At 43.8% G+C, this 23,693-nt stretch overlaps 1 protein-coding gene across 3 annotated transcripts in view; it reads left to right on the forward strand.

Annotated features, from left to right (window-relative positions):
- Nucleotides 1-23,693, forward strand: part of Tshz2 (teashirt zinc finger homeobox 2) — a 416,806-nt gene that overhangs the window by 229,435 nt on the left and 163,678 nt on the right. Inside the window, exon 2 of one of the 3 annotated variants that reach the window (XM_074074994.1) lies at nt 10,512-13,578. In XM_074074994.1, the coding sequence (XP_073931095.1) occupies nt 10,512-13,570 (3,059 nt within the window). In that variant the 3' untranslated portion in view covers nt 13,571-13,578. Of the gene's footprint in view, nt 1-10,511; nt 15,463-23,693 lie in introns of those variants that run through there. The other 2 variants (XM_074074995.1, XM_020164184.2) reach the window with 2 other exon arrangements.

Here is a 23,693-nt window from a genome sequence, read left to right on the forward strand (position 1 = left end):
CCTCAACCATCCAAAGGGATATCCTATTAGGAAAGACTGGTTTGTTGTTCTCCATGACTTGAAAGTGAATTGAGACTAAGGAATAAAATCTAAGTTTGTCAGATAGAAAAACCATGCTTCACTAATGCAATCACTCATTCATTTATTTGTTCATGCGGTTGACAGATATTTGAGCGATATAAGCCACAGATATCAATGGAACTCAATGGTGAACCATATAGATTCAACCTGAGGTCACAGAGCTTATAGTCTTATGAGGAAGACAGCTCAGTAAATAGGGGAACAAAATAATTCTAACTTGAGATAAGGATTATAATGGGAAAAAAAAATAAGGGACTGAGACAGAAAATAGTGTTGGCCACTGTGGATTTGGGGAGAGTAGGGTATGCAGTGAGCAGGTGGCCCCTCTGAAGAGGAGCATTGGAGCAGAGACTGAAAGAATGAGATTCAGACATAGGAAAGGGGGGACCTTTCCATGTTAGACAAATAAAAAGTGAACGAGGAGAATGCCAGTGGCTCATACCTGTAATCCTAGCTACTCAGGAGGTTTGAAGCCAGCCCAGGCAAATATTTTGTGAGACACTATCTTGAAAAAACGTATCACAAAAAAGGGCTGATGGAGTGGCTCAAGGTATAAACCCTGAGTTCAAATCCCAGTAACCACAAAAAAAAAAAGTGAATGACCTGGAAAAAGGAGGGAATTTGATGAGTTTAGGGAAAAGGCAGAAGAAGAATTTTGCCATTAAAATCCAAAGCCAAAGAGACACGGAGCCAGAGCACCAAGGGAAGCCGTGGAGGAGGTAACACAAAGGACCAAGTCTCCACTTAGCAGCTCACTGTCCTGCTGTGCAGGTGCATGGATTACACAACATAGGAATGGCCACCGGGTACGGGGCCAGCATCCACTGAAGAAGAGACGATGGTGCCCTAGAATAAGGTGGTGGTGCGGAGATAGATGACAGGGACAGAGTCTAGATTTAGTATGGAAATAGAATTCATCAGTCAGACATCTCCGGTTCTGGTTGATGAATTTAGGTCCAGAGCGTGAGGGAAAGGGAAGAACCTAGCATAGATTCTAGAGTCCAACAGATCCAAAATTAAATCCCAATTCAGCTATGTGACTCTGAAGATATAATTCACGTTCTCCACAATTCAATTTCACCATCTGTAAGGGAGGAAAATCAAAGGCAGCGCAAATAAGGTGATATGCACAATGAAACTATGCCAGATTTTACACATAAGTTTGCTTTCCATAGAAGTTAGCTGCTGGTATTTTTTAAAGTAGGAAACAAATGGCCCTGAAGCTGGGAGTCCCCTGTCATTGAAGGTGCTCAAGTTCATCCTGAGCAGCCCTGTGGCTGGAGTGTTGCTCACAGAATGGAACATAGCATAAGAACTTGAACTAGATCTGAGATCTGATCCCGTGGCACACTGTGGAAACGGCTCAGCTTCTAAGTGGGAGGGATGAGAGGAATTCTATTCGGTCACAATGATCGGTGGTGATGAATCCAACTTGAAGAAGAAGGGTTGGCAGACCTCACGTCAGAGCCATTTGTGGCAGGGTTGAAGACTAGCACCTCCTTCCCTGTCCGAGGACTTGGCCATGGGACATGAAAGGTCTTTTCACCTCGGACTTCTATGACTCTGGAGATGTCAAACACTTTTCACCCGAAATGCAAGAGCCAGACCGCTTCCTGCCAGTGCCAATTTAGCTTCTCTGAGGCAGCGGTGGGCTTTTTTCTTTCTTTCTTAATGGCAAGTGGTCACAGTCGTGAACTTAGCAAAAGAAGCAGGTTAAAATTTGTCCGATCTGGTTAATGCAGTTAGACATTTTCGAGAAAAGGCAATGAGAAGTCATTATCCATTATCTGCATGAAATATTTCAGAGAAAGAAGCAGCATTTGCCAAAAAACAGAAAAGATGTTTGACTTCAAGCCAGGCAAGAAGGAAACAAGATCACCTTCTAGTTCTGTGGGATGGCTGTGCTAACGATGTTATTTCAAGTAAAACTGGGATTTATGTCTGAAAAAATACAGATGGTTCCTTGCTTCATATACTTCCCGAAGGTCATTCTGGACAATGATTCACTGTCCTTTTTCTTGGCAAAGAAATAACTCTTCAGTCTTGCAAAGAACAATATATATGTATGCGTGTTTATAAATCCTTATGTGGGAAAAATGTGTAGAAAATACATTTTGCTGAAAACAGTTCTTACAACTTGAAAAGTCAAAACCTAAAATATCTTCTTACTTTGATGGGAAAGCCTCAGTCCTGTTGCAAGTTTCTTTGTTCCTGTTTTGCTTCACATTTCTCCTCTCTTCCTGGTCCATGGCTGTCTTGGTGTGAGGATAGTGTGAGAACAATGATTTCTAAACTAGAGCTACCAGAAGGCTTAGGAATTAGCCCCCTTCTCACCATTTTCCATGAATATTTTTAAATTGTCACTAATACGTGTCCCAATAATAGTAATACATGCTGGACTGACATTCTAGGTGGCTGAATATAAAACGTTTTTCTTAGAGACTTTCTACTTTGAACATCAATCATTTCTCTCCATGAAAATCCCAAGGCCTCTAACAAAGAACTTTTTCCCTCAGATGGGGATTGCTTTATTTCTTGAGGATTGCAGACATTATCATTATGGGTAATGACCTAACAACTTGCTATTCAATGTTTACACATCACTTCTACGGAAGTTCCCAACACATACACCACTTGCCTCTTGTACAAATGATTTAATATTAAATAACAACCCCAAACCAGAGGAAACTCTTTTCTTATGCATGACACTTACAAAGCTGGTTCATATCTAATGCAAATAGGATCTAAAAGCTGCTGGCTTAGAATAAGATTTAGGGATAACAAAGAATGTCAAAGTCAACTGATTCCAGCCATCTGTGGTTCAGGTGGAAGATCAGGGTATATAGAGTTTATAAAGCACCTAGCATAGGGCTGGAAAGCTGGAAGGAAATCCTACAGCCTTGGTATTTCACATACTCTTAACAACCTTACAAATTTGCAGAAAATTTCCCAAGACCTGTAGTACGTATCAAACCTGCACTAAGCTCTACCTGACCCCAAGACCACTAGACTATTTGACCTATTCATTAACTGATCAGTCCTTGAATTCATGAGTGATTTTGCTCTTGCTTGGTGACTCCTGAGCAAAATAATCTGGGAGCAGTTGTCTAAGCAGCAATTACTTAGCCTTTTCACAAAGCAGGTAAGCACATACACTGAAAAATGTTGGCATAGAGAAGTCATTTCCATTAGGGCTTCTCGGACTCTCTTGTGCATATGACCCTCCTATGGATCTTGTTACCTGACTCCTGCTCTGTAGGGTTGGGATGAGCCTGGGATTCTGCAATCTCCCAGGTGTTGTTACTGCTGGTGGCCCATGGGTCAGACTTTGAGTTGGAAGCATCTTTATTTTACATCATCTTCCTCTTCTCCTTTGTCCTGGGGAGAAAAGACCCTGTGAGGCAGGCAGCCTTGGATGATCACTACGATGTGGGATGGACAAATGAGGAAACACAGTCAGAGAGCTGCTGTGAGAGGAAATCAGAAAGCATGCCAGATCTTGTACTGGGATATCCCTGGGTTCAGAGGTTACAAACAGATGGGTTTCAGACATACCTGGTTTTATCTGTATAGTTTGACCAAACAAAATGTCCGGTGACCTTAAGACAGCTCATAGGGCTGTCAACATGGTACAAACTCTCAGCCACACACAGCCCTGGGTGTCTCGCTACCTGAGTAATTATCACCACTTACGCACGCATCCCAGGGTTGCTTTTCTTCCACTTTGCCTGCTTTGCCCACTTCATCTTCCTGCCTCCTCTAGAGATACTTGATCTTTACATGACCTCTCTCTCCTCTACCTCTTGCTCAACTTCTGTCAGTATTTCTTCTCTCCTTGGCCTTTGGAGAACCATGGTGATGGAAGTCCCCATGAAACTCTACTAAAATATCTTGCCTGTGGTTGTTGCAGAATAATTATTTCTTGATTAAATGAATCAATAGAGCACCACAAAGGGTTGGCAGAGCATCTGCTTCTGACTCAAACTAGCTTAGTCCTCCTTTGCTGATGACCGAGATGAGAAGAAAGTCACAAAGTGCAACTAGTAAACAGTTTCACAGTCTGAGAGCTGGGACAACAAGAGCACATTAATTAAATGGACATTTTGTTTCATACAGACTCCACCCGACATGCATCTACCTGAATCAGTCCAATTAACTGAACAGACTCCAGGAAATAAAATAGAGATGTTTTTGTGATGAACTCCAAAAGATCTTTATTTTTCTTCATGGAGCACTTCTGGTCTAGGGACAAGGCTTCTTGTTAGTACACAACTCTGTCTTCAACACCCCTTCAAACAGAGAAGTCTATTTGTTTGGCTAGAGGAGGGAGCAAATGCTCTCTGTCAGCGTGAAGAGCCACGCTTACGTTACTGAGTCATAAACGGTGAGGCATTGATGAAAATCTATATGCCATAACGTGTGTGACTGCTGTTGAAATTTTTCCTGCTTAGAAATGTGCAGACACTCAGATACTGTCTGCAGACAGCAGAGAGGCTGGGCCTTGGGACATGGTTCATAAAAGTGAGGGAGTCAGGGGTCCCCACAGCACCCTAGTCTCCCACTGTTCTCAAACAAAAAGCAAATGGGTCCCTCAACACCATCCCCAGAGTCCTCACTCTGGACCTGGCCACCATCAAAAGGTAGCTTATCTTCTTTGAACACTAAATTCACTATCTCTTTCCTCAGCCTGCCAACAAGAGTGCCAATTAGTGCCAATAATAATACACATGCTAACAGACTTTTAGACCACAGTCGCCAAAACACTGAAGCCTTGTGACAGGGAGGGCTTGCCCCATGTCATCATTTAGCGTACCTACTGGGTACATGGCAAGAAGTCTTCACGATCCCTCATTTATGTCTGCCTCGCACCTTGCGGAAACTTCATATGACTTTAAACTGTCATTTAAGGGAGTGGATTGGCAAAAACGCCCTGTCACCATCAGGTGTGTTGTTAATGAGATCTTGGTTGAATTCTGGTTTATTTTTTGAAAATCAGCCTTCTTGAGTTTCAAATTGTTCTGGGGTTACAACTGTCCCACCTCTGCTGCCATTTTAAAAACTGTCACCATTTTCACTGTAAATACTTGATTATGGAACTTCAAGACATTTCTAGAAACGTGTGCTCGCAAAAATCTGATCTCTAACATCAGGCCACCTGTGAATTATTTTTGCACAATTTCATTTAAATCATTCTGACTAGACACTTTAGAACCTATTGAGCAGCTCATTTAAATACAATAGTTTCACTTTTTATTTTTTAACCTTTAACATAAGAGAAAATTTCTAAAACTTAAGGATTTTTTTCTGAGTTTTACCCACAAACTATGAGGGCAGAAAGTTTGCAATAATACTGCTCCAATAACTATTCTCCTTTCTTAAATGAAGAATTCAGGTGATGACTACTCTAACTGTTGTGTAGCATGAATCACAGAACAATTAGTGGAATTATCTTTGTGGTGGGTAAAATTAGTCCATGGTTTCAAAGATGCTCCGTGTCTCTTTTTAGTCAGTTTGTTTACTCTTAAGAGCATAATCCCTGTTTGCTCTTAAGCGCATAATCCCTGGTGTTACAGTCTTCATACTTATACATGTAAATCCACAGACCAAACATTAGGCAACAAGAGAGCTGGTGGCATAGATGATCTGGAAAGATTATTTGTGGGGGAGTTCTAATTTTATCATTGAATGAATTAACAAGGATGGTTATAATTCACACATGATCTCTATAGTGATAGAAATCTTTACCCATCAGAACTGCCAATCGTACTGCAAAGCAGCCAGCATTTACAGCTAGAATAATCCTCTTCTGTGGTCTGATCTATCCATTCATTCATTCAAATCATTTGTGGACAGGATGTCATCATCTCTGCCAGGATGTGATCTGGGTCCTGGAGAGCAGCAAAGTTTCTGTCTTCATGGGGACAGATATTTTCATTTTGCCTTCAGTGGGAGGAGACAACTAATCAATAAACAAGAGAATTGGATCCTTGGTGAGGACCATAAGATGGTTCCATAGGAATGTCGACGTGATGGACAGTTGTAGAGGAAGGGAAGTTGGTGGGGCAAAGCCTTAGAAAATGCCTCTTGTTGGCTGAGATCTTAATGTGCAGAAGAAGAACTTTCTGGGCAGAGGAAACTGTAATTGTAGAGAAGCGAGTTGGCAAGATCAAGGGGAAAAGGAGTAGGTCAGTGTGCCTTAGACATGGAGAACAAGGTGCGGGTGCCCAAGAATGGAACAGGGAAGCCAACAGAGACCAAATCATATGGGATCTTAAAGTCCATTCTAAGGCTTTGAACTTCAGTATAAGGGCAACAGAAAGTCATTGTCAGAGTTAAAACAGGAATGTCATGACCTGACCCATTTTACAAAGGATGTTCTAATGACAGAGCTGGGCATGGTGGTGCACACCTATAATTCCAACACTTGGGAGGCAGAGGCAGGAGGATCATGAGTTTGAGGCAAGCTTTGGCTACATAGCAAGACTCTGTCTCAAAAAAAGAGAGAAAAAAGAAAAGTCTAGAAAGATGCTATGGGAAGTTAAAGTAAGAAAGCCATAGAACTGAGCACCCATGGCTCATGCCAGTGAACAGCCAGTAATCCTAGTTACTTGCAATCTGAGATCAGGAGGATCAAGGTTCAAGGCCAGCCCTGGTAACTAGTTCGAGAGACCCCATCTCCAAAATAACCAGAGAAAAATGGACGGGAGGTGTGGCTCAAGGGGTAGAGTGCCTGCTTTGCAAGCATGAAGCTCTGAGTTCAAACCCCAGTTCCACCAAAAAAAAAAAAAAACAGGAGACCATTGAGTCACCCTGGTGGACAGTGTGGTAACCTCAGGTGAGCAGGGGTCCTGGAGTAGAAACAAATAGTCACAACTTCACCACTGAGATGAACTGACAGAGTTTGCACGTGATTTGGCTGTTCAGGGGATGGGCAGTTTTAAGTAGCTCATCAGTAGTAAAGGGTGCAGTAAGAAATTTAGGTTGGTAAAAGGGAGTTTGCCATCGCAGAGTTTCATCTTCAACCCAAAATCAGCAAAAAGAATACAGAGCTCAGCTCTTTCTTGGCTAACTGCGGTAATTATTTTTGTTAAATAAGTAATCATAAGAATCAACTTGCCACTCATCCAGTTCAAGCAAGACTTACACCTGATACAATCTTACTAACCGAATCATCAATAGAGAGAGAGACAGATACGCGTTTTCTGCCCTGATCACTCATTTTCTGACTGCCTTCCCTCGCTCGCCTCTGCTGCTGGTGGCAAACAAAATCACTTAAGTCAAGTGAACAGTTTTAAATGTATAATAGGAAAATGTGTTTTTGAGAAACTCTTTGGAACCCTCAGCCATTGTTAGAATACACTCACTTTGACAGATGCTTTGGCACTTTTTATGAGGCTTTTCAACGCATTACCTTATCAGGTGCATGAGATTTTGTCTGTTCTACAGAGGAAAACAGACAAAAAGGGTCTCTCAGCACGAGCTACTCTTCTGTAAAGGTTATAGTAAACATGCCAATGCCTAATTAAGCAGAAAATTTTATCTGTATTGTGGGGGAGGCATGTGCTGTCTCCGACTTTTCTTCTGGGGAATCCATTTAGAAGGACAAAGTAGATTGTGAGGTTGAGCTTGTCCGGAAAACTTAGCTTCCAAATGTCAGCAGAAAAAAAAACCCAGAATAATTCTTTTCTCCTTGTTGGAAAATGACTGTATTGGCTAGGCAGATGTGTGTGTGTGTGTGTGTGTGTGTGTGCGCACAATAAACCATGCTTGTACACAACAGAAAACAAGAATCAGTCCCCAACTTCCTACTAAGTGCTAGGCATGGTTCTGGGCACTGAAAATACTGAGATGAATAAAAACTAGCAATAACTTCAACCAACCACCATGACAGCCCTTTTCCCTCCCCCCAGATTTCTTCACTTGTTCTCTGTGTGAATGTGTATGCATGATAAACGCACACTTTTCTTCGTTGCTGTATTCACTCGACCCATAAGCAAGGTAATATGTGCCTTTGCCTGGAACAGTTCTGCCTAATGCCTGTTGTCCCAGGGTAATATCACCTTTTGTAAAAGTGACCCTATTTATTGATAAAGTTTGCCTAATTTCCTTCTCAAAAGTGACCCTATTTGACTGACTGTGGTGATACATACACAACAGGTGAGACACGATGATCAAGAGTTTAAGTCCAGCCTAGCTACATAGTGAGACCCTGTATCAAAAACAAAATTTTAAAAAGTGACCTTTCTTGGTAAATGAAATTCATCTGGTTTATTGAAGTATCTTATGTGACTCCGTAACAAGTCATTTATTAGTTTTAAAACATAGGCTTTCTACTTGAACTTAATGGTCTAACTATTTTTGCAAACATATACATTAGTCCAGGTAAAAGAAAAATGTGACAAGAAGGATAAGGATAGTTTAATTGAGTCATTCGGCTATTTTAAACTACACTTTTCTTGCAAGTAGTGGGCACTTATTAATGGTTGCTTGACAAGATCAAGTGGTTTTTTGTTTCTTCAAATCAATTCGTGGAACTAGAGACCAGCAACACCAATTTAATGACAAATCCACTTGTCAACTTTGCTGGAAAAGCAAAAATACCATACCAATAACAATAAAATAACCCACACAACCATAAACTTGTGGCCACACTGGAGTTTTACATTTTATCTTGTTTTATGGTCTCAGAGCCTGAAATCATGGGTTCCTGTCTGCAGCATTCCCATGACCCTCTCTCCCCAAGTGATTATCTATTGAGGGCCATTGCAATCAAATTCTGCTGCTTAACCTTTAACCTTTGGGTCTTGACAAAGTTTTTGTACTTGTTAGTTTGGTAACTGAGAGTGGAGACTCATGGACTAGACCATGGTTCTCTCATCAAACAGACTTGGGTTCATATCATGATCCTACAATCCTAGCCGGGCACACTCGTGTTAATTTCTTGCCATTAAAGCCTCAGTTTCTCCGTTTAGGAAATGAAAAAAATAACAATAATAATGATGGTGATGATGATTATAATAATGAGTGATAATCCCATATCTTGTAGACATTAGAAGAAATGAAAGCTTATATTTGTGCTGGTGAGCTTGGTTTCCAGGAGACAGTAATTGCTCAGTTGATAATTCTTTATCTTCCTCATCACTATCAGCCTTCGGTGTTCTGACTATAGCTGCCTTATCCCTAAAAAACCCTTTTCATTTTCAACTGTCCCCACCTGCCTGGCAGGACAGACTTCCAATGCAGAAGCAGCCTCTCCCTAGTGTTAGCCTCAGAGGATGGTAATAACAGCACCTGCTCTAAGGTTTTATTCCAAGTAGCCACCTGCTGCCAAGAGGGAAAGAGAAGTGCATAAGGAAAATATTGCGTTAAGATTATGCAAGCCCTGCAAATCTAAGGCTGAGTCTCCTTTTCCTGGTACATTTTGGTTGAATATTTTATCCACATGGCTCTAAGAGGCCAAGTGAAGAGAATGAACCCGTGGCACACATAGCTACACTCCCCATTTCCATTGATGGATATTTGCCTGTTAAATCCCTTTGCACCTGCTCCACCGTCTTCTTTTTCCCTATGCAGTTGTGGGTCCTAAATCCTTTCAGAGAAGAGAAAGCATGCATCCCCAGTAGCATTTCACATCTACAAATCAAACATGTAATTGACATCTCACGACAGGGACCCACAAATCACAGTGCATTTGAAATTACAGGAGCAAGATCGAGAGGGCACTTTCAGCCTTGTCTGGAAAGGTCTTCAGAACTCTGTTTGAGAATAATAAAATAGCCCCCAAATCTCCCATTCTAACACCACTTGCCATTATTTTAAAACCATTATGTTTGCTGTGCTCACATACTATTTCAGCTATCAATGGAAATTTTCATTTGCGTACTCCATAACCTCTTTTTGCTCTGTGACTATCTACAAATAAAAATGTTGCAACAAAAAGACCACTCGCTAACAAAAATGTAATGACTGTGTGTCCACATTACTTCTGAGCACTCAAAAGATGATATATTGGGATGAGTATATGCCAATATATCCAAGTGTTTTGGAGCCAACTTCCTCCCCTCTTATATGACTTTAACAGGATTTGCATTTCAATTCAGAGTTCCTGAAAGTCATATGCCTGAATTTCACCGCTGTCTCACTATAGGAATATTAGAATGATATTTCTTAAACACAAATTATTAATTTGGGATTCTAGACATTTATAGAGAAAGATGAATCTTGCAAATTTAAGAAAAAAAGGCAGCAGCAGATGGCACAAAAGACATCTTTTGGCTTTCTCCCTGTTTCCACTGTTTGCAGTTCGTAAACGTGTAGATTAAGTTACTATTCGGTTCATCTTGGGAAGCACTTAGACCGAGTGGGAGAATCAAAATGGAATATGCAGCCTGTTACAGTTAGCTCATCACTCCTGTCCTCTTCTCTTGCAGGCTACGTCCAGGAGGAACAGCTGAAGGAAGAGGAGGACCTAAAAGAGGAAGAAGAGGAGGAGGAGGACAGTGGTTCAGTGGCTCAACTTCAGGGCAGCAATGACACAGGGACAGATGAGGAGCTAGAAACTGTCCCAGAGCAGAAAGGCTACTTCAGCTGCCAAAACTCTCCGGGAAGTCACTTGTCCAATCAGGACGCTGAGAACGATTCTCTGCTGAGTGATGCCAGCGACCAGGTGTCAGACATCAAGAGTGTCTGTGGCCGAGATGCCTCAGACAAGAAAGCAAACGCTCACCCCAAGCCTCCAAATGAAACACATAATTGCATGGATAAAATGACCGCCGTCTATGCCAACATCTTGTCTGATTCCTACTGGTCAGGCCTGGGCCTCGGTTTCAAGCTATCCAACAGCGAGAGGCGGAATTGTGACACGCGGAATGGCAACAACAAGAGTGATTTTGATTGGCACCAGGATGCCCTGTCCAAAAGCCTGCAGCAGAACCTGCCTTCCCGATCCGTCTCCAAACCCAGCCTGTTCAGCTCAGTGCAGCTGTACCGGCAGAGTAGTAAGATGTGTGGGACCGTGTTCACAGGGGCCAGCAGGTTCCGCTGCCGACAGTGCAGTGCTGCCTACGACACCCTGGTGGAGCTGACCGTGCACATGAACGAAACAGGCCACTATCAAGATGACAACCGCAAAAAGGACAAACTCAGACCCACGAGCTACTCAAAGCCCCGGAAAAGGGCCTTCCAGGACATGGACAAGGAAGATGCCCAAAAGGTTCTGAAATGTATGTTTTGCGGGGACTCCTTCGATTCCCTCCAAGACCTGAGCGTCCACATGATAAAAACAAAACACTACCAAAAAGTGCCTTTGAAGGAGCCAGTACCAACCATTTCATCAAAAATGGTCACTCCGGCCAAGAAGCGTGTTTTTGATGTCAATCGGCCTTGTTCCCCAGATTCAACCACAGGATCATTTGCAGATTCATTTTCTTCCCAGAAGAATGCCAACCTGCAGTTGACTTCCAACAACCGCTATGGCTACCAAAATGGAGCCAGCTACACCTGGCAATTCGAGGCCTGCAAGTCCCAGATCTTAAAGTGCATGGAGTGTGGGAGTTCCCATGACACCCTGCAACAGCTCACCACCCACATGATGGTCACAGGTCACTTTCTCAAGGTCACCAGCTCAGCCTCCAAGAAAGGGAAGCAGCTGGTGTTAGACCCACTGGCAGTGGAGAAAATGCAGTCATTGTCAGAGACCCCAAACAGTGACTCTCTGGCCCCCAAGCCATCCAGTAACTTGGCAGCTGACTGTGCCACCTCTCCAACCGACTTAAAGAAAGAAAGCAAAAAAGAGAAGCCAGAGGAAACCAACAAGGATGTGAAAAGCGAGGAGTATGAAGACCCTCTACAAAAACCTTTAGACCCTACCATAAAATACCAGTATCTAAGGGAAGAGGATTTGGAAGATGGCTCAAAGGGTGGAGGGGACATTTTGAAGTCACTGGAAAATACTGTAACCACAGCCATCAACAAAGCCCAAAATGGCGCACCCAGCTGGAGCGCGTACCCGAGCATCCATGCAGCCTACCAACTGTCAGAGGGCGCCAAGCCCCCCTTGCCCATGGGATCCCAGGTGCTGCAGATCCGACCCAACCTGGCCAACAAGTTAAGGCCGATTGCACCAAAGTGGAAAGTCATGCCACTGGTCTCTGTGCCCAGCACCCTGGCCCCGTACACTCAAGTTAAGAAGGAGTTGGAGGACAAAGATGAAGTTGGGAAGGAGTGTGGAAAGGACAGTCCCCATGAGGAGGCATCATCTTTCAGTCACATGGAGGGAGATTCTTTCTCCAAAAGCGAACCACTTTCAGAATCCAGAAAGGCAGAGCCATGTAACCTGAAGGAGGAGGATAAGCTGATAAAAGACAGCAGCGACAAAGAGAAGCCCCAGGCCTTAGAGCCAATGTCCCCTCTGAGCAATGGATGTGCCCTCACCAACCCTGCCCCAGCCCCGCCGTGCATCAACCCGCTCAGCGCCCTGCAGTCCGTGTTGAATAACCACCTGGGCAAAGCCACCGAGCCCTTGCGCTCTCCTTCCTGCTCCAGTCCGAGCTCAAGCACAATCTCTATGTTCCACAAATCAAATCTCAGTGTCATGGACAAGCCAGTCTTGAGTCCTGCCTCCAGCAGGCCAGCCAGCATGTCTAGGCGCTACCTGTTTGAAAGCAATGACCAACCCATCGATCTGACCAAGTCCAAAAGTAAGAAAGCTGAGTCCTCGCAAGCACAATCCTGTACGTCCCCGCCTCAGAAGCATGCTCTGTGTGACATCGCTGACATGGTCAAGGTGCTCCCCAAAGCCACCACTCCGAAGCCTGCTGCTTCCTCGAGGGTCCCTCCTGTGAAGCTGGAAATGGATGTCAGGCGTTTCGAGGATGTCTCCAGTGAAGTCTCCACTTTGCATAAAAGAAAAGGCCGGCAGTCCAACTGGAACCCTCAGCACCTTCTGATTTTGCAAGCTCAGTTTGCCTCGAGCCTCTTCCAGACATCAGAAGGCAAATACCTGCTGTCCGACCTGGGCCCGCAAGAGCGGATGCAAATCTCAAAGTTTACAGGACTCTCCATGACCACCATCAGCCACTGGCTGGCCAACGTCAAATACCAGCTTAGGAAAACGGGCGGGACCAAATTTCTAAAAAACATGGACAAAGGACACCCCATCTTTTATTGCAGTGACTGTGCCTCTCAGTTCAGAACCCCTTCCACCTACATCAGTCACTTAGAGTCTCACCTGGGTTTCCAAATGAAGGACATGACCCGAATGGCAGCGGACCAGCAAAGCAAGGTGGAGCAAGAGATCTCCCGGGTGTCATCGGCTCAGAGGTCTCCGGAAACAATAGCTGGTGAAGAGGACACAGACTCTAAATTCAAGTGTAAGTTGTGCTGTCGGACATTTGTGAGCAAACATGCAGTAAAACTCCACCTAAGCAAAACGCACAGCAAGTCACCCGAACACCATTCACAGTTTGTAACAGACGTGGATGAAGAATAGCTCTGCAGGTATGGGTTTGCTCCCAGGCGATGGTGACAGTGGCCTTGTGAGGAGCTTGTTAAAGGGAGCTGAGTCTGCTTAGAGGCAGCTGATGTCTCCCAAGGCCAAGCAGGACAGTAGCTTGCTGCAGTAGACTTATTTTTATGAAAGACAGAACATGCTAAGCCAGTCCTAACCAGTCTCCCACTCCCAGTTTACAGTGGGGGGCTAGAGTTACATGTACTTAGAGAGGTGAAGTTCACAGTGACTGTTGCTTCCAGGTCTTCATGATTCCTGAGCCCCTTAGAGACCCAAGGCCCAACCTGCAGGGTCCAGCCCAGGCTCCCCCTCATTTAAATTACGAATGCTAACTTCTCTCCCCATTCCATCCACCGTGTCATACTAATGACTTGTGAAATGGAAAGGTGAGCATCAGAATGATGATCGGGGAGTCGCTAGGGGCGGTCACTACAGAGATTTCGTAATCAGCTCACGAATAGCTTCAAGTTGTCTTTATTATTGTCACTTGTAATTAATGCTTTTGCAGCTTACTTTCAGCAACTGCTACCTTCCACCTCCTTGCCTGTGTTTATTTCCTACATTAATTTTCCTATGGAAGACCAGGTGCCCTTAAGGGGATGGTAGGAAAATATTCTTTCTGCAGAACATTGAGGTGAAAACAGCAGAAGCTTGTTTTCTTCTCTTGTCTTTTGGGTTTTTTGTTTGTTCATTTTGTTTGTTTGTTTTTAGGAGACTCTGATATCAGGGTCCACCTTTCACAAAGATAAACGCAATGCATGCCCCTGAGATTTTATTTTATATATAGAAATAAAAGGCTTTCGGCACACCTACGGTCAATGTGCATGGGGGTCCCACTGCTTCAAGATAATGTGTGTCATATAGCATAAAGGTTCAGATCTGTATAGTCACCAATGCCCAGACTTCCTATGTCACTCCAGGAGAGATGACAGAGACCAAGGTCAATTGCCTGGGCAGATGAGTAACCCCAGCCATTTTTAAATGAATGTAAGCAAGGCTGGGTCTTAACAAATCTCTCCCACCTCCCTTTTTGCATTTTCCCTGCCTCCTTTTGTCTCCCTTCCAGCACGACACCCCCATGTCAAGAGCCCTAACACATGTCCAGGTTATCCTCCTCCTGGGGCCAAACATGAGAACCCAAATGGGAACCCAACATGAACCAAAGCTTCTGCACTTACCAGTCCAGTTTATGCCAGGAGAGGCTACAGATTGCTCTTACTTAATTAATTCACAATAGGGATGGAAAACTACTAGTAGTTGAACACGTAAGCCCCTCCCACCCCCTATTGTCAGGGCATTTACTTTCAAACAGGAGAGTTTCGAATCAAGTCACACAGGTTTGGACACTAGGTGAGTTCCAGGTAGAGCAAGATATTTGTATGGCATTTGTATGACCTCATGTAGCTAGAGTGATTTTCAGAGTGTGAGAATAGCCAAAGTGAAATAAAAAGTTAAAATCTATGACTCCCTCAGTGTGAAGATCTAAGCTTCTGATTTGGGTGGGCCCAAACGAAGACCTTCTTTCTTGTTTGCATGTTTTTATCATGAGAATTAAATGTCACTGGCAGATTCATCTTCTGGTTTCCAGCATGATTTGTTTCCTCTATTGAATGAAAAGCCGATATACACCTGTTGAATTCACACATGAGCTTGGGGTTCTGCAGCACCCTATTTATTTGGTATATAACATTTAAATTTTATGTAACTTGCTATTATGCTTTTCTGGTCCTTTAAAAAAAAAAGGTGGACATACACAAAATACCTAGAGAGAAGAAAGATGTTTTAAATCCAATAGCAGTGGGTCCAAACCATGGTGAAGAGGACGAATAGGTGATGTTTATTTTGTGCTATAATAAAGACCATTTTCCACCTGTTAGGTTTGTAATCATTTTTTAACTGCGATATGTAAATAGGGAGAAGGGAGAAAAGGGAGGCTTGCATCTGAAATGTACTATATCTCTTCTAGGGAAGTGAAGGTAAACCAATAATTTAGAAAAACATACACAAAAGGTACTTAAAAATCGGTTAAATGCATAGATAAGGTAGCTATTTTCACATTGCTCTGCATTTGTACAGAATAAATATTTCTAATTTGGTCCTTCCAAGCACCGTATTAGTGTTACCATTACAGAAATCCAAAGCTCCATCCTTACATAATCACCACTGTGCTGTGATTCTCACAGGGTGGCAGAAAACCAGGTTTGGATATTTGGGACTTCTTCAAAGCAGTGGAAATGTGTGTGCGTCATATATCTAGAAAGGGTGGGGTGGGCATAGGTGTGTTTATATTAATAAGAAAAATATCCCAATCTGCCTGAACATTCTCTTGTCTATACAAAAGTGGCATCTCGAAGTTTTGTTCACCGAGGAAAGTGTGCTTCCACCCTTGGGGTCCTCGATTAGAACGATATGTATGCAACGCCGTGCTCACTGCTTAGAATTATACATCTTATATTGTTAAATGGTCACAAAACGATACCACTGTTATCTGGAACTCTAATCTTAGTTGATATGCATGATGGTACAAATTGTGCAAAATGACATGATGTTTTAGAAAGCATGTCAAGACACAATGGAAAATTGGGGAGCTTTGCCATATCTGTGTTTTCCAAAAGACATAAATTTTGAGCTGAATTTTCTTTCCTTTCTTGGACATATCCTAAATACTGCAGAATGCTCTGCCAAATATTAAATTCAATTTTTCATTAAAAATATATTAGAAAATATTAAATGACCATCCCTATTAGGGACATAAGTAATCTAAGACAATTTCAATATGTATTTGTGTGTATCTTTAAAAGCCACATGCTCTTGAATAATAGAAATTAAACAGAGAGTAAATCACTGAGTCTAAAATGCACAAGGACTTGAAATTATAGTCATTACCGTGTAATACAGTGTACAAGTTTAACAGCACACCTAACCTTGAAATTGCTAGCAGAAATGTATTCTGGTCCAAAGAGCTGCCTGTCACCTTTGTTATGGGCAACTTGATGAAGTGCATAAAAGGTGAAATGCAAAAGGCAGGATGGACCTCCAGTTCAGTTTGCTTGAAAGATAAAGCACAAATATATATTTTAGGTATAAGTATATCCCAAATATTGCATGGTCTGTATTTATATTTTAAAAATTCATCATTTATCTAAGATTCAATTTTAACTTCATCCCGTTAACTGGCAACCTTAACACCATAGATTATATGGAAGTGTAGGAAAAGCCAAACAGGCTAGAGTAATTAGTGTTTGTAAGAGACATCCACTCTTCTTTCTTTCCTTACCTCCTTCCTTCCTTCTTTCTTCCCTCCCTCCCTCCCTCCACTGCTTTCATCCTTCAACAAACACCAGTTGTGTCTTAGTATTTATTTACTGGTTCTATTTACTGGTAGAAACACAATAGTTAACCAAAAGTCATGCCAATTATGACTGCAAACTGCGCCAGGTCTTGCAGGGAGTACTTTGCAAACATTATTTCACTTTGTTCTCACAAAAGTCCTATAAAGTAGAGGTCAATTCAAACCACATTACAGAGAAGAAATAGAGGCAGAAACATGGTACAGGAATTTCCCAAGGTACCACAATCTCTGGACCTCACTCATTCATTAGCACCTATCTAGATGGCCATTGCCCCAAGGACATAAGCTCATGACTAGGACAAGAGTGTGCCTTTGAGGGCAGTGGGAGACACCTTAGATGGACAACTCAAGGGTCAGTGCTAAACGGAGCACACAGGAAGGACCTCCACCCAGTCGTGGGGAAGCAGAGATAGGAGGGATGATGTCAACAGGAGTGATCACACAGACCATCCCATCTGGCTTCAAGGTCCCACTCACCTACCCTAAGTCATACCCCACTTCCATGTCTATAAAATGGAAATGTAATATCCCTCTCATAAGAAGGATTTGAGAATTAGATAAATGCATGTAATTGTTTTCTATAAAGGTTGGTACATTATAGGTTCACAAAAAATTAATCTCTAGACAGTTGGGACAGGTCCCTGACTGTATCCTGCAGCCTCACTGAAACGTACAGAATTTATAGTCTTTTGAGGTGAAACTAATTAATACCGAGGTAGGTGTCCCCTTGAAATCCTCATTTGATTATGATAACAGCAAACTACCACTTCTTGGTTTCTTCCCATAAGCCAGACATGGTGCAGCACATCTTCCTCTCCAAGGGGCCCACAATTCACCCAAACACACACAAAGCAGGAGGTAGGGTTCACACCTGGGACTGCCCAATACTCCTTTCCCCTACTCCTTGGCTTCCTCCTCCTTGTGTGAGGTTTCTAGCACTACCAGGGCCAGCTGTGCCTCGATGGCTCAGAGGAAAGGCTATAAAATATACACAAGAGTTGGGAGAAGAGCGAGGGCTCCCCAGGGCCTCTTGGAGACTCCAGCTGTAAATCATAGTCATGCATCACTTAATGACAAAGACATTCTGAGAAATGCATTCCTATGTGATCTTGTCATTGTGTGAACATCATAGTGTATAAACTAAGACAGCCATGACGTCACTGTCATAGGACCATCGAAATAGATGGAATCCAACAGTGACTGAACAGTTGTATTTTGTATTTTGTATTTTGACTCCAGGGTCTGGGCAAAGCATGGCCTCCCTGTTCCGTTTAATTCCCATCTTCAGTCAGGTGATATCATACTGTCATAGTCCAACAAAGACACAACCCAAATCCCACTGGAAATGCACACATCATCCTGACTCCCAGGAAGTCATTTTGGGAAAACAAAATGAGAGTCAGGGCAAAAGTGAGGTAGGAGGCTCTGTGCTTCTCCAGCAGCAAGGACAAAATGCAGCGTCTTTCTCAACATTTGCATTTTTTCTGAGCAACACGGCTTAGCTCCCGGGGCATGGTGACATGTCTCAGTCCCCTCATTTGGACTTTTGAATGCACAATCCTGACGTGTATAATTCGGTGCTTTAATATAAAGTAACATTATTTTTCATTTACTCTAATCTGCCGTCAGTGTCATCTTTTCATTTAACCAGATGCAATTCTTTTTTTTTTCTTTCGCTAAATTGAAACTCCATGAGCGACGGGGAGTGCAATGTTTTAATTAGCTCATATTTTTTATATGGATTTATGTCTTTAAAATACATTTGTGTAATTCTTCAGCTAAATTAAAAACGTCTTTCTGTGAAAGCGAGGAAGGGAAAATCAAGAGCTAAATTGTGTCATTAGCTTAGGTGGATGCAGATGGAGGGTGGGATCACGGGAGCTCTCCTGGGCTGATTTTGAACTTGCCCTTCCTTTAAAGACGTCTTTCTCCATAACAGCTTCTCGAAAAAGGGCTTGGAGAGGAATTTTTAAGCCCCTAGTAAGTAAACAAGCAGTTACCTTCAGTGAGCTAATTTGAAACGGAACCTTCTGCCAAACAAAACAGAAAAATAGGAATCACAGTGATAAACAGTTTTCCCCGCATTTCTCTCATTGTCTTTTTTTTTAAAAAAAAACTATCAAGTTTAAAGCCTTCCACGATGCTTTTTTTTTTTCTTTCTACTTTATAGGAGACAAGTGACATCCGTGGTAAATGGGAGAAAAAGCCATGCAGAACTGAAATCTCTCTAACGCCTTGACACTCACTTGCCCTCTATTGTTGGAAGTGAGCAGGCGCTCATGATTGTTCGTCAAAGGCTCCTAATGCAGTTAAAGCATTCAGCTATAATTTCTCCTTGCATTTATAATTACTGTCATAGACTGCACACCTCGGTGAGCAGATTAAAGCTATAAACTATTTAGCTGTGGCTCTTCGACGAGGAACTTGATTTGTCTGGCAGGAGTTATTTGTTAGGGAGCTTGACACTTCACATAAAAATGACTCAACTTGATGAAGAACAACGCAGTTTTAGCAATGCAGGGATTTTAAATCAGTCAGGACGCCACGCCCGGCAAGAATTGCAGGGCAGTTTGTTAAGCGCTACGTAGGCCATGGCGGTAGGGATGTGCTAAAGGTACCAAAATAGAGGAGGATTGGTGTGCAGCTGCTGCTCGCCTGCTTCTCCTCTGGAACACCAGGAGTTTGGTGGAAATCAGTGCATGTCGTGTTCCTCGGTTAAATCCAGTGTAAATATTAGGGAGGTTTCCCAGGCAGGGAAAGGGACGCCAACAGCCCCAGGCACATGTCTCATCTGGGGGTTTTGGAGAACTTTGTGTGGCTGAACAGAACATTCACCTTGGGAGGCCAGGGATATGTTGTTTGGGAGATTTTTTTCCTTGCAATATTCATGTATTTATTTATTTATTTATTTATTACTTATTTGCAGGGGGATGTGTTATATTTTAGACATGGAGGGTGTTTCTGTTGGGTCAATTCCCTAATTTTTCCCTGTGAAAGTAAACAAAGGTAGATATTTCCCAACTCAGACATCTTCAGATTGTTGGCATCCAGTGACCAGCATCTTTCTCTCTCAATTTGCTTTTTTTTACAGTGCTGGGACTAGAACCCAGGGCCTTGCACATGCTAGCCACGCACTCTTCCACTAAGCTACATCCCCAGCCCTTGGTTTTTTGAGAGTAGGTCTCACTGTGTAGCTCAGGCTGACCTGGAACTCACAATCTTCCAGGCCAGAGAGAGGATTACAGAAGAGCACCACCAAAGCCAGGCCGTTAGACTTTTGATGGACTTTGATTTGCTGTGGAGTCACCCCATGTCTTCCAAACATAAATAAACATGAATTTGTTTTGAATCAAATTCATTCAGGATCAGTAGTCTATAGAATATTTATTGACAGTAAGTGGCAGGTGCTGGTGCTTAAATATTAAGGGTAACACGTGCCCCAAGGGCCAGAAGGTAATGTAAGAGACCCAGCAGGCTGGGCAGAGTACAGCAAATTAAAGCAGGGAGCCCTGCATGTCTCCAGCTGTTTCCAAAGAAGTAGGAAGTTCCCATCTTTGTGGGGAGCCTCCCAGTGTTTAAACTGAGGGGTTTCTATTGATGTGTTTTGGTTTGATTTTGATTTGAGTTTGGTTTGTTGTTGTTTTAAACACCCTTCAAGCTAAACAACCTATGTCAGAGACCAGATTGTGTTCTTAGGCTCTCAGTTTTCAGCCTCTGAATCTGATGGCAAGCCAGATAAGACAACGGCCCTGGGTCCCGTGTTCTTTGCATGCCCTCTCCCCTTATTAATCCCCACTGGCATCAAGACCCCTCTCCCCATTGCTAGAGGATGCTGAGCTGGTCTCTGGAAAGTGGAGCCTCTCTCTTGTCACTTTACCCTGTTGTTGTTGCATGGCCTAAGAAGGCAGTCTGAGCTCTCTGGGTATAACCCTGCTGTCCTGCTGCCCTCTGGCTCCTCGTCAGATGGTGTGCACCTTTCTGCTCTCGCTGAGATCTGTCTTGCCCAGGGCAAGAAGTACACAGCTGCTGCAGCTGGTAAAACGGCGCCTGTGCTCTTGTCCTTGTGACACTTAGTCAATGCTGACGTTATCGAACACATGTGGGCCTGTGCTACTGCTGTATCCCCACAGCAAATTCACAAGGCAGATCCAATTCCCATATTAGATGCGAAAGCTGTAGCTCAGCACAGGACCCACAGCAGCAAGGAGCAGAGCTGCAACTTCAGGCCAGGCCTCAGGGCTCCACCCACTGTACCGACCACCAGCACCCATCCTGACTTCCACATACACGAGCGCTCCGGGCTCCCAAACCCCTTGTCTCTAAAAGGCACAAACTCTTAACAAGTAGATCTTTAAATATCCCAGCTATGTTTTGAGTTGGGGAGGGTTTCTTTGTGGTCCTGGGTTTGAACTCAGTTCCTTGTGCTTGCTAGGCAGGCATTTTACCATCCCTCCAAGCCCTTTTTGGTTTTAGATTATTTTCTTCAGCGGCTCACTTTTTTGCCCAAGCTGGCTTCAGACCATGACCCCCCTACCTATCGTCTCCTGAGTAGCTGGGATGACAAGCACTTGCCACTATGCCCAGTTTATTCATTGAGACGAGTATTGTGATAACTTTTTGCTGGGGCTGGTCTAGAACCTTAAGCCTCCTGATCTCCACCTCCCAAGTAGCTTGGGTTACAGGTGTGAGCCACCGCACCCAGCTACAATTATGTCTTAATTATAGCTGTTCCAAAGAATGGAATGACCCTGCCTGCTCAAAATCCTGGCCAAAAAACTGGTTGCCCAGAAGGAGTCAAGTGGACACATCTTCCTTTTCTAACATTGCAACAACTTTAGCCCAGGTCTACACTGGTGCAAGTTACCTAGTACCCTTGCCAATTGGCACAGGGCTGCAGCTTCGCTAGATCCTGTTCAGTGACACTGGCCTTCAGGGATTGCTGCATGACACATGCAGACTGTCACACAAAGGCCACCCCTTGTTCTCTCAGGTGCTGTACACTGAGCATTTCCCGTCCGTTGGGGCTGCTCAGCATTGGGGATGAAAGCAGAATTGGGACAGGCAAGTCCCAACTGCTGGGGTCTTGTCAGAGAGACAGTCAAGCACCCAAGGCAAAAACAGCAGTGAGCTGCTGGTTTGTAAGTTACTCAGGGAAGGTGTAGAGCAGAGGGTCCCTGCTGTGGTTTGAGTGCCCCTCCAAAATGGATGTGGATGTTTCATTGCCATTTCAACAGTATTAAGAGGTGAGGCTTTCAAGACATGACTGGGACCAATGCCAACATCACAGGAGTGGGTCAGTTATGGCAGCAGTGAGTTCTTGATAAAAAGAATAGTTTGGGTCTGATTTCCCTTCTCTCTCGTGTGGTCTCCCTCCATATACTGCCTTCTGCTACATTATGACAACTCCGTGGTCATGGTATGAGGCCGTCACCAGATGCAGCCTCTCCTTTGTGGACTTCCCATCTTCCAGAACCATGAGCTGCATAGACTTCTACTCTCTATAATTACCTGCTCTGGGGTACACTGTTATAGCAGCAGAAAGTGCACTAAGATAGTCCCCTGGAGAGATTCACTACCAAAGAAGGAAAAGTGTGACTCCAAGGTACCAAAGGCAAGACTGGCCAGTGTGTCTGAGGACATGGTCAGCGGGCAGGGGGCTTAGCTGGTGTGCAAGGGGAGAGCACTGAACATGAAAGTTGGAGAAAGAGCCCAGAGCCAGTGAGTTCAGAGATGGTGGGCTGGGGTGGGAGAAAAGGTGTGAAATAAGGCCCAGAGAGGGTAAGTGACTTACCCTGGCCACAAAGCTAACCAACTTTTTGATTCCCACATTCAAAGAAAGTTCCAGGGAGAACACTCCAACACAAGCAGGGACCTTAGAAAAGATGAATTTCAGACTTTCTGTCCCCAGAGACTGAGAAGGGAGAAGTTGGCAAGCAGTGAAGCATATGTGAGAGATGTCTTTGTGGAGTTGGAGTTGAGGGGATGGGTGGGTGGGGCCTGCCTGAGGTAGCAGGCTGTGAGGAGGAAGGGAGGAGAAGGAGGTCTGGTTGCTAACAGAACAGCTCATGACAGGAACAGCACATGGGAAATGTCTGCCCCTTCCTCTTTAGATCCCAAATGCCACTCCCAGGCTCCCTAGGACTTTCCTTTATCATTCCTGAGAACTGGTGCCATTATAGGACTGTTCCTTCTGGGAGAGGCACAGTTCTGTCCCAGCTGGTGGTGCTTGCTCACTTCCTGCTGTCCTTTTTGAGAGAGTTTGAGCTTTTACATTCCCACAAGGAAATGGTTCAGTTCCACCTTCCCTTATTCTGAATGCCATACCCACATCAGCAGAAATCCAGAAAGACTTCTTCAGGTCAGAGAAACACAGAGCTCAAACCAAGAAAAATGTGTCTCTCCTCCCTTCTCCTTCTCTCCCTTTCTCCCTCCCTCTCTCCCTCCTTCCTTCTCTTCTTTCTTCCTTCCCTTCCCTCCTCCCTCACCCGCCTCCCTTTCCTTTCCTCTTTCCCTCCCTTCTTCCTCTCCCTCCCACCGTCCTTCCTTCCTTCTCTCCATCCTTCCTTCCTCCTTCCTTCTGTCCCTCCTTTCCTTCCTTCTCTCTCTTCGTTTCTTTCTTCCCTCCTTCCCTGTCTCCTCCTTTCCCTTCTTCCTTCCTTCTTTCCTATGTCTACTAGACACCTCCTATATCTACTAGGCACTGGGAATCTAACAGTGAAAACTATGAGTCCCTTTCCTTGGCAATCTGGGCCC

Source organism: Castor canadensis, chromosome 5, assembly GCF_047511655.1.
Source record: "Castor canadensis chromosome 5, mCasCan1.hap1v2, whole genome shotgun sequence".
Classification (NCBI taxonomy): domain Eukaryota; kingdom Metazoa; phylum Chordata; class Mammalia; order Rodentia; family Castoridae; genus Castor; species Castor canadensis.